The sequence below is a fragment of the Tamandua tetradactyla genome, chromosome 24 (genome assembly GCF_023851605.1).
Source record: "Tamandua tetradactyla isolate mTamTet1 chromosome 24, mTamTet1.pri, whole genome shotgun sequence".
NCBI lineage: Eukaryota > Metazoa > Chordata > Mammalia > Pilosa > Myrmecophagidae > Tamandua > Tamandua tetradactyla.
In genome coordinates, this window is record NC_135350.1 from 51,834,049 (window position 1) to 51,850,295 (window position 16,247).

Below are 16,247 nucleotides of genomic sequence, written 5' to 3' on the forward strand. Positions count from 1 at the left end.
GGAAATGATTCCCAGGGATGAGTCTGTCCCTGGCACTGTAGGATCAACAATTCCATCTGACAAAAAGGGGGAAAAGAAGTGTAACAAATAAGGTATCAGTGGCTGAGAGTTCAAATAAAGTTGAGAGGTTATTCTGGAGGTCACTCTTACGCAAGCTTCAGTTAGACATTGCTACCTATCATAACTTGCCAAACCCCAACCAAAACCATTCCTGCCAATCCTAAAAAACATCTAGGGCAATATATAAGATTCACAAAGTTTCCATGCACTAGTGTAAATTTCCAGAAACCTATAACTTGGACCAGGTAAGTCCTGAAACCTAGAGGGCCCAGCCTATCCAGAACATCAGCTAGTTCCATCTTCCTACCCCATATTATTGACAGCCCCTCCCAACATGAAAAAAATTAGAATGGCCATAGCCCAAATACCCCTAAAGAGAGGGATGGAAAGATCAAAGGGGATGGTGAAGATACACAGAGAAGGTAGGCTTTAGCAAATGAATATGATTGCTTAATGATTGTATTGATATTTCTTTTAGTCTCCAGTATCTCAGAGTAGCTAGAAGTAGAAACCTAAAATTGTGGAATTATAACCCATACCAAACTCTGAAATCTGTTCTACAACTAATTATTGCGCTGTGCTTTGCAATTTATTGCTTTTTGAATATATGTTGTGTTTCATAAAAAAGGAAAAAAAGTTGACTGTGATGATAACAATATTTAGGCCTTCTAGCCTCCTATATTTTGGAGCAGCTAGAAGGAAAAATCTGAGATGATGGTATGGTAGCCCATGACAAACTCTGGGATCTGTCCTGTGATTACTTGTTGAAGAGTGCTTTGAAAACTACTGCTTTTTTCTTTCTTTGTTGTTCTAGTTGCTAGCTGCCAGAATGCAATATACCAGAAATGGAACAGCTTTTAACAAGGGGAATTTAATAAGTTGCTGGTTTACAGTTCTAAGGCCGAGAAATGTCCCAATTAAAACAAGTCTATAGAAATGCCCAATCTAAGGCATCCAGGGAAAGATACCTTGGTTCAAGAAAGCTGATGAAGTTCAGGGTTTCTCTCTCAAGTGAGAAGGCACATGGCGAACACAGTCAGGGCTTCTCTCTCAGCTGGAAGGGCACATGCAAACATGGCATCATCTGCTAGCTTTCTCTCCTGGCTTCCTGTTTCATGAAGCTTCCCGGGAGGCGTTTTCCTTCTTCAACTCCAAAGGTCACTGGCTGGTGGACTCTGCTTTGTAGTGTTGCTCTCTCTGAATCTCTCATTCTCCAAAATATTTCCTCTTTTATAGGACTTCAGAAAATAATCAAGACCCACACAAATGGGTGGAGACATGTCATCCCCTAATCCAGTTTAACAACCATTCTTGACTAAATCACATCAACCAGGGAGATGATCTCATTACAGTTCCAAACATACAGTATTGAATAGAAGTTATTCTACCTTTACGAAATGGGATTTATATTAAAACATGGCTTTTCTTATGGGGCACATTTCCTTTCAAACCAGCACATTTGCTTTGTATATATGTTATATTACGCAATAAAAAAAGTTAAAAAAAAGTATCAGTAAGAAAAAAAAGAAGTGTTTAGTAAAAGTAAAGTCATATAAATGAATATTGAGGAAAAATGCCATATTTTAAGATAACTGGATAACTAATTCCTTACCCACCTATTAATCACTTATAGCTATGTTTATAGTATTGTAATTTAACAGTCACTGGCCATCTTACGGACAATAAGCCAGTTTTAATAAACCTAAACCTCAAAAAGGTTAAGTATATAATGAAATGGGGCTCTTAAATTCTTCTGATTACATTTTAATTGGTTCAACTCCTCTGCCAAGCAATTTGGCAAGTCGGTATTCATCAAAAGCCATAAAAATGTAAATACATCAGTCGCAGGAATAACACAGGAGAGGGCATGCATGGAGATGTTAATTGTATTATTCTTTTTGTTCCACTGGGTTTTCAACAGCTTTGCTGACATACAATGAATATACCGTAAAATTGACCCAGTTGAAAGTGAACAACTCAGTGGTTTGTAGTATAGCTAGAGTTAAGCAACCATCAACATAATCTGTTTTAGAAATTTCTATTGCATCAAAAAGAAATCCATTCCAATTGCTCCATCACTCACCTCTCAAACCCTGCCCCAGCTCCGTATAACCACCAATCTACTCTCTGACTCTGCAGATTGGCCTATTCTGGACATTTCATGTAAATGGGCCATTTATACATGGTCTTTTGTGACTGACTTCTTTCACTGGGCAAAATATTTTGAAGGTTCATTCATGTTGTAGCATGTATCAATACTTTCTTTTTATGACCAAATATTCCACTGTATGGATATACATTTTGGATATACATTCATCAGTTGAGGGATATGTGTATTGTTACCACTTTTTGATTTTTATGAGTAATGCTGTTATGAACATTCATGTATTATTCTTATAGGATTGAAAATCAGAAGCAATTTCATGGTTCAACAATGGAATTATCCTATACTTCCAAGATTACTATGAAGAAAAATATATTGGCTATATAGAACGAAGACCACGCAGTAATAAAGGAAAATGTTATGCCTAGTGAAAAATGCAGGATACAACCCACTTAAAATCTTTCCGAGGCTTCCCATCCCCTGCTATGTCCTATGGAATCTGCCCCCTGCTTTCTGCGCCTGCCTCAGCTGTCTCCCTCTCAATTCCCTGACTGGAGTCACAGCTGACTCTAGTCACACTACCTTCAAAGATTTTTCACACGTCTCATCTTCAGATCCCTTGCACATGTTGTTCTCGTTACCTGTATCACTCTTACCCCACTTCTTTGCCCATTGGTTTCAAGTCTCTTCTTATATGTCACTTCCTCAAAGAAACCTACTCTGATATCCCTAAGGCTAGGTTTAGGTGTTTCCATAGCAGCTTGCAATTTTCCATCTTAACACTTTTGATACTGGTAAATTTTTAGTTACTAACAAATATTGAAAGCCTTTTACATGCAGTAATATAGGATGAAACAAAACGTGCAAGATTCCTGCCACCCTTGCGCTTACATTCTAGAGCGGCAATACAATATATAAGTAAATCAATGTACTGGGTACTTTTTGATAGTGATTTTTAGCTCCACCGCCATTCTCTTTGTTTGGACTGTAAACTCCACGAGGGCAAGAGTGTTTGTCTCCATTACTTCCATTCGCTAGAGCTTACGATTGAGTTTGACCTGACGAACAAGTTCAACAAAAATGTTTTCACTGATAGAATAGGCATAAGACACAAATAAAATTATTCCTCTAAATAGATGAGTCTGGATCCTTGTCTCGTTCAAAACTTTCTGTACTACTACAAACTCTTTGTAATCATTTAAAAATTAAAAGAAAATCAACATAAGTGAATTTAAAAAGCCCAAACAAAACGCATTTATGTCATCACACAGGTTAAAGACTTTGAAGTAAAACCTACTTTGAAATATTCATGTTTGTTACGTGTATAGAATTTCCTTGACACATTACCAAGCTGGTTCCTGGCCTCAGGAGCATAAGGCACGGTTTCACACGATGCCTTACGAACCCAAAAAGGTCGTTAAGGATACGATCCCCGCAATTTTCCCATTTCTAAAGCATTTTATGATGCATAGTGTAGCACCGAAAGAACACAATTTCACTTTCACGTCGGTGATAAGAAAAAACAATTTTTTGCGAAATCAAAAAATAAAGCAAGATCTTTACACAACAGATCACTGACTCCTACCCAATAGGGCCTTCTACCGACCCTTTACAGAGGTCGGTTGGATAAAACCAGGCAGTTCCAGATTCCGGCAGAAGAAAAGCGGAAGAAGGACCTGCCGCGTAGGTCTTACACGAGCGCATGCGCAACGCACTCTCCAGCCAACACAAACCTCTTTCAACCAGCGGAGGGAGGCGCTTACGTCATCGTTCGACATAAGGGATCCTTTCGCACCTCCAAGGAAAATAAGTCCGCACACCCTTGGCTTTTCCTAGCCCATGGAAAACATCATCCTGTTTCCAACACGGTACCAATGACTTCTCCAGCCTGTTTCCAACAGCCTAGTTTTTTGCTGGGACTTCTCTACACGTTCGTTCAGCTGGGAAGACGGCGCAGAGGAAAAAGGGGGAGGGGAGAGGGCAGTTCTGCGCTGTTTACAATGAGAGTTAGAAATCGGTCCGCGAAGGCGGAGCCGAGGCAGCCGGCACTCCTTTCCCCAATCCCCTCCCTCCCCAGCCTTCCCCGCGAGCGGACGCGGCAGCGCCTCTGTCTCGCTTTTTCTTATTTTTCCCCTCCCTTTCCCCTTTTTTTTTTTTTCTTCCTTTTTCCCCCTTCCCCCTTTCACCATTTCCTCTCGGAGGCGCTTTCTCCGGGCAGGGGCAGAGCCGGTCTCCCCACCCGCCTCTCCCCGGCCCCCGCCGCCCTATGGCGAGAGGGAGCCCCCTCCCCACCCCGGCACCGGCGGCGGCGGTTGGAGGAGTGGGACTGACGGTGGCGGCCTCGGGTCCAGGATCATCATGGAACTAACTCGCTGACCGATCCACCGGCCGCAGCCGTGCGTCCCACTCGAGCCCCAGCGCCCGCGTCCCCCGGCCCGGTTCCCCCTCTTCTCCCTCCTCGGTCGGCCCGGACCTCGTCCCGCGCGCCCCGCCGCCGCGCGCTAAGGAAAATGAAGTGGTAACGGGCCCGCGGATGAGCCGGCGCCACCACTGTGAGGCCTACAGCTCTGCGGGGGAGGAGGAGGAGGAAGAGGTGGAGAAGGTGAGGGGCGGGGGCTCGAAGCGTCTCCGTCACCTACGCCCGCGCGCGGCTCTCCTGCGGCTCCCCCCCCCACCCCACCCGTGCCCCCCACCCGTGCAGCCTTTTTCTCTCGCGAGGTCCAAATGGAAGACCCCGGCCCGAGCGCGCCCGGGCAGAGCGTCTCCCTTCCAAAGGAAACCTTCGGGACACTCCCTTTGCTCTCGTATGTGCTGAAACAGCCCGGCACCTGCTCAGTTTGAAAACCGCTCTTTGTTACTGTTAAAGCCGGTTTTTATGTCAGCGAGTAACTTTTGTTGTAACAAAATTACTACATATGATTTACTGTCGTGCATGTTTTTAGACACCGCGGGCCTTATAATAGCACACAGAGGAGGGGACACCCCCCCACCCTGAGACTGATGAACCTGCGGGAGTTACAGGGAGATATTTTGCAAAGCGCAGTGAATGCCAAATGAATGGAGCGAACCCCCACGATTTCCCTGCTTTCTGAAGGGCAGATCAAATTACCGAAATTTCGAGAGGAGGTCGAAGGGTCTTCTACTGAGCTATGTGTTTTATATTGCGTATTATTTTGGCAGGAGTTGAGAATATAGTGATAGGTGTCTCTTGGGAGATAGGGTGAAATCAGATTTTGAAGGTCTTTGAATGTCAGGTTGAGCTATAGATTTTATACTGTTAGAAGGGAGCCACCCACCGTTTGAGCAACAGAGCATAACATTATGATGTTAGTAATAACACTTGTTGAGGCGAACTGTCTGCCAGGTACTGTATTAAGTGGTTTGCAACTGATTTGATCCTCACAATGACTTGTTGGGGCAGGTAGAATCTCATTTTACAGATGAGAGAAATTACTAGACCCTTATTTAACAGGGCTGCAACATTTAGGCCAGACTTCAAACTCGGGGTAGTCTGAGTGCCTGTGCTATATGGTTTCTATACCGAACATGAATTTGTGCAAAGATTAGAGACAGTGTTTTGAGCTTTTAACTTTTTCCAGATTAGTTATTGCAGAAGAAATAGAAAGGATTGGACAAATAGATTAAGAAATAAGGGACAGGATTTACATTGACTATGGAGGCCCATAGGAGAGTGTAAGGAGAATCGGTTTCTTGAATAGGAATGAAGAGCGGAATAGTAGAGAATCAGTATACGTTGGAAGGACCCAGTAGAAATGATTTACAGGTTGGAGATGTTGAGTTTCATGTGACATTGTGACATGCTTGTAGGTTAGAATGGAATTCTACAATGTGTTGGTCAAGACTGGAAGTTAGAGTATGTGTACCTGCTTTATTCTGATTGTTTAGCACTTTAAAAATCAAGAGCACTAACCTTACTGTGCATGTTTCTTCATCTGTAAAATGGAATATGCCAACTTAATAGGATTGTGTGAGAATTAAATGAGTTGAGGTGTAGCACCTTGAACAGTTCCTGGCCTAATAAGCACTCACTGCTTTTACGTGTTATGAACTTAGTGACCGTAAGCTATTATTATTTACTAGGCATAATGCTAAACTCTAGAGATGGTTTGCCATCAGGGAACACATGGTTAATAGAGGAGACAGTTCTGCGAATAATCAATTATCATGAAGCAATCAAGTGCAAAAATAGAATTATTGTATTTGCACGTGTGGGATGCAGGGCAAGACTGCACAACTGCAGGGAATGTTATCCACAGACTAAGATATGAATAGCAACTTTGTAAGAAGGGAATGTGAGCCAGAGAAAGACATTTTAACTGAAAGAACAGTGTGGAGAGGAATAGAGATTGGGAAAGATAATTCTGTTATAGAATTGGAAGTTTTGGTAGTTGATGATAGCTGGAGCATAAAGTCAAGGAGAGAATGGTAGAACATAAGGTTCTTGTATGGTCATAATAATAAATCCGTCTTTTCAGAAAAGGGTTAAGACCTAGAAATCAGCACTCCCACAGATTGTTACTGGAGTTAGTATAGTATAACAAATATAATAATTCCATAATAATAAAATTGAGTTCCTATTGTATACATAGTACTGTGTGGCACTTTTCCTCAGAAGAGCAGAAGGCCCTGTATCTAATTTTGTAAGAGTTTATGCTGTACAGTAAATGTTTTATGAACAATTATCTGAGACTTTAAGTTATTTGATAAGCATGGAAAAAGAAGTTGAAGAAAAAATGAAAAGAATGGGAGGAGATTATAAACTTAGAAGTGTGCAGAATATGCCAACCAGAATACAATCATTTTGTTGTTTAGTTCATAGAGACTTTTCTATTCAAGCATTCAAAATTCTGAATATGATCAACAGTAGGCATAAAATAACAAGATACAACCACCATAAAGCTTTTTTATTTAAACAGTAAAATTGTATTTTTAGTGATTGTATTTTTATTCTTTAGCAGGATTTGTTATCTAATTCAAATAATCTATTTTTACACATTAGAAAACAGGCTTGTGCACTATCAGTAAAAGAAATAAAACTCTAAAGCCAGCACTTTCTCCACTGCACCATATCATCTCTCGTACAAGAGTTATATAAAGAGTTATAAAAATGCCATAAGTGCTTCCGTAGATTGTTTTTTATTTGCCTTTAAAAAATTTTAACTTTAAATGTAAATAATTTGAAACTTAAATCCTTTACTCATATTCACCTATTGCTGACATTTTATCCTGTTTGTTTTGTTTTTCTTAACCCCGTCCATATGTGTGTGTGTGTGTTATAGATTAGTCATTTACTCCTAATATTTCAGTGTATGTTCTCTAAGAAGAGAGATATTTTTTCACAGAACCGCAGTGAATCCATCAACTTTAATAAATTGAACATTGAAACATTTATTTTTATTTAATTTTACCATCCATAGTCTAGTTTTGTCAATTGACTTGATAATGACCTGTTTTATAGCATTTATACTCTAGTGTGGATTCCACCTTAGGGTCAGATGTTGCACTTTGGCTTTTCTATAGCCTCATCTAATCTGGAACATGCCCACAGAAATCACCCATCCCCACCCCCTTCTTTGTCTTTTATTTGCATTATTTGTATTTCATTTCAAAAGGTTTTAAAAAGAAAATGCCAACTTTTTGCCCCCTTGGTTACAATTCTATAGAGTACCAGAAGAATTTAGAGTGATTCTTCTGTTTTATTCTGTTTGTATGGCATGTTACATTGATTGATTTCTGGATGTTAAACCAACCTTGAATTCTTATAATAAATCCCACTTGATGGGTATGTAATTTTTCTTTAGATAGGTATATAGTTTGTTAGGATTATGTTGGGGATGTTTGCATCTGTATTCATAAGAGATCTGGGTCTGTATTTTTCTTTTCTTAAGACGTCTGTCTGGTTTTGGTGTAAAGGTAATACTGGTTTCAGAATAGGTTGGGAAATACTTCACCGCTTCTGTTTTTTGGAAGAATTTGTGAATAATTGGTATTAATTCTTCTTTAAATGTTCGTAGATTTAATCAGTGAAGCCATTTAGGACTAGGGTTGTCTTTGAGGGTAGTTTTTGATTACTAATTCAATCTCTTATTTAGATCTATTCAGCTATTTATTTATTGAGTCAGTTTCAGTAGTTGCTTTTCAGGAATGTGCCCATTTCATTTAAATTGTCTAATTTATTAGTAAACTGAGTGTTCATAGTATTCCTTTCTAATCCTTTCTATAAGGTAGATAATAATGTTCCCTCTTTCATTTCTGATTTTAGTAATTTGAATCTTCTCTTCATTCCTTGGTCAAGCTAATTAAAGGTTTGTTGATTTTGTTGGTCTTTTCAAAGAACAAATTGGTTTCATTGATTTTCTCGGTTGTTTTTCTATTCTGTACTTCGTTAATTTCTGCTTTAATCTTTATTATTCCCTTGTTCTGTTTTCTTTGCTTTAGGTTTGGTTTACTCTTTTTCCAAAGTTTTAAATGTAGGAGATTAGATTATTGATTTAAGATCTTCTCTTTTTATATAGTCATGTACAGCTATAAATTTCCCTCTGAGTGCTGCTTAACCTGCATCCTGTGAGTTTAGGTATGTTGTGTCTTCATTTTCATTCATCTCAAAAGTATCTTGAAACATCCCTTGTGATTTTTTTTGCCTTTTTAATTAAGTAATTAAATTTATTTTGTATTATCAAATCAACAACATACAAACGTGAGCATTCTTTTTTTAATTTTTAATAAAACTGATAACACACAATATGAACATTCTTTTTTTTCATCACATAGTTGTATATTCATCATCATGATCATTTCTTAGAACATTTGTATGAATTCAGGAAAAGAAATAAAAAGAAAACAAAAAAAAATTCATACATACCATAACCCTTACCCCGTCTTTCATTGATTGCTAGCATTTTAATCTAAATTTTTTTTAACATTTGTTCCCCCTATTATTTATTTATTTTTAATCCATATGTTTTACTCATCTATCCATAAGGTGGATAAAAGGAGCATCAGACACAAGGTTTTCACAATCACACAGGCATATTGAGAAAGCTGTATCATTATACGATCATCTTCAAGAAATATGGCTACTGGAACACAGCTCTACAGTTTCAGGCACTTCCCTCCAGACTCTCAACCTGGAGAGCTGAATCCCAGCTCATTCTAGGATTTCTGTCCCACGTTGCCAGGGAGGTTTACACCCCTGGGAGTCATGTCCCACTTAGGGAGGGCAGTGAGTTTGCTTGCTATGTTGGCTGAGAGAGAGAGGCCACATCTGAGCCCCAAAAGAGGTTCTCTGGGGGTGACTCTTAGGCCTAATTTTTTTTTTTTTTTTTTTTTTAATATTTTGTTTATTTTATTATTTTTTGTTTGTTTGTTTGTTTTTTACATGGGCTGGGGCCGGGAATCGAACCGGGGTCCTCCGGCATGGCAGGCAAGCACTCTTGCCCGCTGAGCCACCGCGGCCCGCCCATTAGGCCTAATTTTAAGTAAGCTTAGTCTATCCTTTGCGGGGATAAGTTTCATATAAACAAATCCCAAGATCGAGAGCTTGGCCTGTTGATTTGGTTGTCCCCATTGCTTGTGAGAATGTCATGAATTCTCCAGATGGGGTAGTTGAAGTTCCTTGCCTTTCTTGCCACTCCCTAAGGGGACTTTGCAAACACTTTTTTATTCACCGTTCAAATGGGGCATGTGATTTCTTTTTTGACCAGTTTCCTTTGTTCATTAAGAAGTTATAGCATCTAAATATTTGAAAGTCTTACTAATCATAGATGGCTGGAGAGCTGGAATCTCTTAAACCTGATTTTTTTTTTTAACTTTTTAATTGTATAATATAACACACACAAAGCAAAAAACGAAAAAAGAAGTAGTTTTCAAAGCATTCTTCAGTAAGTAGCTAAAGGACAGATCCCAGAGTTTGTCATGGGCTGCTATACCATCATCTCAGATTTTCCTTCTAACTACTCCAGAATATAGGAGGCTAGAAGGCCTAAATATTGTTATCATCATAATCAGCTTTTTCCCTTTTTGTGAAAACTAACATATATACAAAAAAGCTGTAAATTTAAAACACAGCACCACAGTTAGTTGTAGAACATATATCAGAGTTTGATATGGGTTACAATTGCACAATTTTAGGTTTTAGGTTTTTACTCCTATCTGCTCTGAGGTACTGGGGACTAAAAGAAATATTAATGATTCAGCAATCGTATTCGTTTGTTAAACCCTCCCCTCTCTGTATAACTACACCATCACGTTTGATCTTTCCATGCCTCTCTTTAGGGGTATTTGGGTGATGGCCATTCTAACTTTTTCATGTTAGAAGGGGCTATCACTAATGCGGGGCAGGGATATGAAACTAACTGATGTTCTAGAGAGGCTGGCCCCTTTAGGTCTTAAGACTTATCTGGACCAAGGACCCATTTGGAGGTTGTAGGTTTCTGGATAGTTACCCTAGTACATGGAACTTCTGTAGAATCTTATATATTGGCCTAGGTGTTTTTTAGGATTGGCAGGAATGGTTTTGGTTGGTGTTTGGCAAGTTATGATAGGTAGCAATGTCTAACTGATGCTTGTGTAAGAGTGACTTTCAGTGTAGCCTCTCGACTCTATTTGAACTCTCAGCCACTGATACCTTATTTGTTACACTTCTTTTCCCCCTTTTTGTCGAATGGAATTGTTGATCCTACAGTGCCAGGACCAGACTTGTCCCTGGGAATCATCTCCCATGCTGCCAGGGAGATTTTCACCCGTGGATGTCATGTCCCATATGGGGGGAGGGCAATGATTTCAGTTGCAGAGTTGGACTTAGGGAGAGAGTGAGGCCACATCTGAGCAACGAAAGAGGTCCTTTGGAGGTGTTTCTCAGGCATACCTATAGGTAGGCTAAGCTTCTCTGCTACCTACATAAGCTTCACAAGGACAAGCCTTAAGATCAAGGGCTTGGCCTGTTGATTTGGGTGTCCCTAATGTTTGACACAGTATCAGCGGATTCGTTGATGGTAAAGTTTGATCGTTCCGTATTTTTTCTCCCGTCCCTCAGAGGACTTTGTCAATATGTATTGATTATCTGCTTAATACATTCTAGGATATATCCAAGCATTATATTAAGCTATACAGGCCCTCATTCTTATTCTGGGCACCCTGTTTTTGTTTTAAACCTGATTTTATTCCTCTTTATATGATCCTGTATGCCCCTCTCCATTGCCTATCTTTTCTAAAAATAGCATTCAAAGGAAACCTTGGAAAGGAAAAGTAGTCACAAAGGGCAGCTGACCATTGGGATGTGTTGAGAAGGCTGGTGGATCCTTGTGAGCCACCTGTTGGGTATAATTAATGGAATAAATAGTTAAGTAATTTTGGGGTTTTAACAAGAGTTCGTAAATTGTAGACTAAAGTTAGATTTGAAAGAAACCTAAGAAGCTGTGGAGTCCAACCTCCATCCAAAATAGATGTTTTATCTAAATATTTCTTGACGGATAGTCATCCAGTCTATACTCCATTTCTAAGAGTTATATTTATCTCTGCTTTAGATGAAATTAGGGTGAGCTACTCATCTGATTTTAGAGGCCCTGAGAAAAGTACCAAGGTGACAAATTGGAATCTGAGCATATCTCAGTAGAATACAGCAGTGGATCTAACAAGACACTTAAAAAACATTTTTTTTTAAGAAAGAGTGAAGTTAAGGCTCCAAACAAAGTTATGCCAAAAAGAAACAAAACCCCGCACACAGTGGAATGAGGGAGGTGAAGGGAAGTTTGACCTAACTGTACCTGAGAAAATCTTGAGTTTTAGTTGACCATAAACCCAGTCTGAATAGATAGTGTAGTAAGGTCTTCAAAAAATAGCTGATGATTTTAGACTGCATTACTAGTTAAACTGATGCTAATTCAGAAAAACCAAAATCATGACGTGTGAGGAGTTATTGAATGAACTATGGAAAAGATTGTTGAGCATGATACCTTCAAATGTTTGAAGGTTATAAGAGAGAGATTAGACTTTTTGTTTGTTTGTTTCATTCTGTTTTAGGTGGCAGTGTTTGAAACTGGAACCATTGGTTGAGTCTTTGTTTTATCAAACTACTGAACTGTGGGCAAAGTGAGTAATGAAAAAGTGATACTGGTAGATGTACCCTCAAAGGAATTGATGAGTTAGTTGGTGAGATAGTGCTTTTGAGGAGAGAGAAATAACATCTGATTAGAAAATCAAGTTCTTGGATGAGATTACCTTTGAAATGGGCCTTTAATGCTAGGTATTAGTTCTTTTTGTTCTCTCAGTTTATTTTTTTAGTATCAAAAATGTTTCATGCTCATTGGAGAAAATTTACGGAGAGTCAGGAATTTAAAGAAGCAAGAAAAATATCCCTTTTCTAAAAAAAAAAAAAAAAATGGACAGCACAATGCTACCTAATTGTAATGTAATTATGTTAAAACACTGAATGAAGCTGCATCTGAGCTATAGTTTTTTTTTCTTATATATTTTTGTATTTTTTATTTTTATTTTTATTTTTTCTCTATATTATCATTTTATTTCTTTTTCTGTTGTCTTGCTATTTCTTTTTCTAAATCGATGCATATGTACTAAGAAATGATGATCATACATCTATGTGATGATATTAAGAATTACTGATTGCATATGTAGAATGGAATGATTTCTAAATGTTGTGTTAGTTAATTTTTTTTAATTAATTAAAAAAAAAATTCTGTTCAAAAAGAAAAATATCCCTTATGATTCTATTTTTGACCCAGATTCCTTATAGCATCTTAACCAGAGGCAGCCTGCAGTAGGCTATGAAAAGTAAAGATTTGGCCGTGTTACTCTCTGAACGTCCACATATACATCCCCTTATCTTCCCAACATAGTTTTATCGTGTTTATTGAAGTACATATTCAGTATTTTCATTATTGCTATGTAAATACTGTGGTGTATTAGTGATTACATTTTACTTTCCTGAAGCTAATTACCTTTTCATTTGCTAGCTTTCATCAAATTTAGCTAGGTAGTTTCACATTTTTCAACTGCCTCTCAATCCAGTTTTCTAAACATAGTCAAACCGCTCAAATCTCCCCCTTTTTTTATTTTAAATCTATAGACCTCTCTCTTGTACTCTCAGTTGCCCTGCACTGATCTGGACTGTTGTCCTTTAGACTTGCTGCACAGTTGTTGTCCTTGGAGGCCCTTCCACCATAATTTTGGGATAGCTCTTTACTTCTCTCCTGTGTTAGATTCCTGGTTCTTGGATTCCATGTCTCTTTCTCGGTTTACTCCTGTATTTTGAAGGTGGACATTCTTCTGTAGTTTTCTGAAAAAGGATGCATATAAAGTAAAATTTGAGGCTTTGTATGTCTAAAACATCTTTATTCCATCTTCTTTTTTCATTGAGAGTTTGGCTGGGTATAGAATTCCATTCAAACCCTTTACACATTTTGTTTGGTTATTCATCTTTTTATTATTGAGTTATAGTAGTTCTTTGTATGTTCATATATAAAGACCCTTATCGGGTACATATATGCAATTATCTTTTTTCCTGTTTTTTTTAAGTTATCTTCTCACTTTATTGATAGTGTCCTGTGAAACACAAAGATTTTTTTATTTTCAAAGTCACAAGGATTTACAACTGTGTTTTCTTCTTAAGGGTCTCATAGTTTTAGCTTTTACATTTTGAATTAGTTTTTGTATATGTTGTGAGGGAAGAGTCTAAGTTTGGGTATAGAATTCTAAATTAGAAATAATTTTCCTTCAGAATTTTGAAGGTGTTGATCATTGTGATCTAGCTTCCAGTGTTACTGTTGAGAGAAGTCTGGTGCCATTCTGATGTCCCTTCCTTTTTATTGTCTTTTTTTTTTGAGTTTTGTTTGTTAATCCACACCCTACCCATCTCAGCTTTTAGGACTTTACCCCTAATCTGATATTTCACAATGATATTGCCTTGACATGTCTCTTTTCTCATTCATTGTTAGATATTTTAATCTGGACATTCTAGTACTTCTTTGGATTTTTTTTGGAGGGGCTATTATTTCCTAGATGATTTCCTTCCTGCAAATTTTCTAGCTTGTCTTCTTAGAACTCAGTTAGTCCTATATATTAGGCCTATAATTCTTTACGCTTTCTCACATTTTTCCATTTATTTGTCTTTTTGTTCTACCTTCAAGAGCATTTCCTCAACTTTTCTTTTAATTGAATTTGTATTTTATAGGAGCCTTTTTTTCTTGGAATGTTCTTTTTTTGAAATTTTTATCATTCTGTACATGACATACAAGATAATGTACATGATTTTTCATGATCATTTCTGTTTTTTTTTAACACACTATCTTCTGATCAGTGAAGTAATTCTTTTTCCATCAAGTTTTGTTTTTATGTGTATTTTTATCACTATTTTTCATGCTGCAGGCTGTTTTCAAATATCTGATGACCCTCGTCTGGCCAGTCAGTATAAGATTGAAGCACTTAAATGCTGGTAGAAAGTTCTGGGTGCCTAGATTCCATGTTACAGTGAATGTACAGGAACCTGGTCTTTTCATTTGGGATTCAAAATTCAGTATTTCTAGGTCTGAAATTAATAGATTTTCTTCCAGTCTGATGGGAGGAGGATGGTGGTGGTCAGGAGTGTATGTGCACAAGGATAATATATTTGAAGCCTAGCGTTCTGGGAGCTGAGCCAGGAAAGAAGGCCAGGAATTCAGTATGTAGATTTTCACTTAGTCTGTTTTCACTAAAGCCATATCTTCTGATCAGAGCCTCTGTGATTCAGTCTTCAGAGAGTAAGCCTCCATTCTTCCGTCAGGGATTGTAAAGATTAATGAATACTGCTATTTTTAGCCCTATCTGTTTTCTGAAATGCCTGCTGCCTTCAATTCCTGCACTTTTACAGTATTATGTGTTATAAATAGCTTGATTATTATTAGTGTTCCAACTTATAGGCATTTCCCTTTAGATTCCTCTGGTCATCTAGTTAGCTACTGTTGTCTTTTCTCTGTCTGGCTTTTAAGATCGTGTCAACATTGTCATCTGTTATTTTCTCCTTTATTTTAAGGATGGGTTAGAGAGAGAGGGTTTTTTTGTGGGGGGCTTATATCTTTTTATTCTTTTAATACAGAGGAAGGGGATATGAGTCTGTTTAATTTGATTTGCTTAACTGGAAATTTCAAGTGTTTAAAACCTTAGCAAGTTGTGGAAGGAGCTAGAGGTAGAAGTTGATGATAAAGAAAAAGCAGGAGTGGGGGACTGCTGAGGAATGTGTTATAGTCAATAAAAAAAGTTCCCTGAAAGAGGCAAAAATGGATATGATACAGAGGGCAGGGAAAAAGGCAGCTTTAAACATGGAGAGGCATCTTTCTAATGTAATAGGCAGGAAGGAAAGAGTGGGAATAGATTCAAGGTAATGTGTAGTTTTGGTTATAGGAAATTGAAAAATTTTTTCCTATGAAATTTGTGTTTAGGTCATGTGCTGAAGTGCTGGTTACAATGCGAAGGAGATAAGTGAGAACTGACAAAGTTTAATATAGCTATTGTGGAGAATAGAATATAACTGGTTATGGGAGCACGAAAATATATCTGAGCACCTTTGAATACCCAGTTGAGATTAGAGATTAGCATCATGCTGTGGTATCATGATTGAGGAAAATTTTTTTTTTTTTGCAAAAAATATTCTTTAAAATGAATTTTATTGAGATAATATCAGTTAAAGTTTAATTATTTATCTTTATGAGTCTCTTTACCTAAGTTGATAACTGAACATAGACTTAAGCTGTATTATGAAGTCTACATACACTGTTTAGTAATGATCTTATTCTTATTTTGCTTTATTAATTGCTTAATAAGTATGAACATTTTTATGAATGTATATAAAATGCTATACTTATTCTGTAATTAAATAACAGCGTTGTTTATATTTGGTTTTATAGATAGCTACATCAAGCTGGGTGGCAGGCAGATCCAAAGGATATAATGAAGTTTCCAGGACCTTTGGAAAACCAGAGATTGTCTTTCCTGTTGGAAAAGGCAATCTCTAGGGAAGCCCAGATGTGGAAGGTGAATGTGCCCAAAACACCTACAAATCAGGTAACGATTT

The 16,247-nt window shown here is 37.8% G+C and overlaps 1 protein-coding gene across 2 annotated transcripts in view; it reads left to right on the top strand.

The window, feature by feature from the left end:
- The first annotated feature begins 4,215 nt into the window (after positions 1–4,215).
- CCNI (cyclin I) overlaps positions 4,216–16,247 on the top strand; it is a 50,329-nt gene continuing 38,297 nt past the window's right edge. Inside the window, exons 1-2 of one of the 2 annotated variants that reach the window (XM_077143084.1) lie at positions 4,218–4,766; positions 16,081–16,237. In XM_077143084.1, the coding sequence (XP_076999199.1) occupies positions 16,124–16,237 (114 nt within the window). In that variant the 5' untranslated portion in view covers positions 4,218–4,766; positions 16,081–16,123. Of the gene's footprint in view, positions 4,767–16,080; positions 16,238–16,247 lie in introns of both variants that reach the window. The other variant, XM_077143085.1, reaches the window with a different exon arrangement.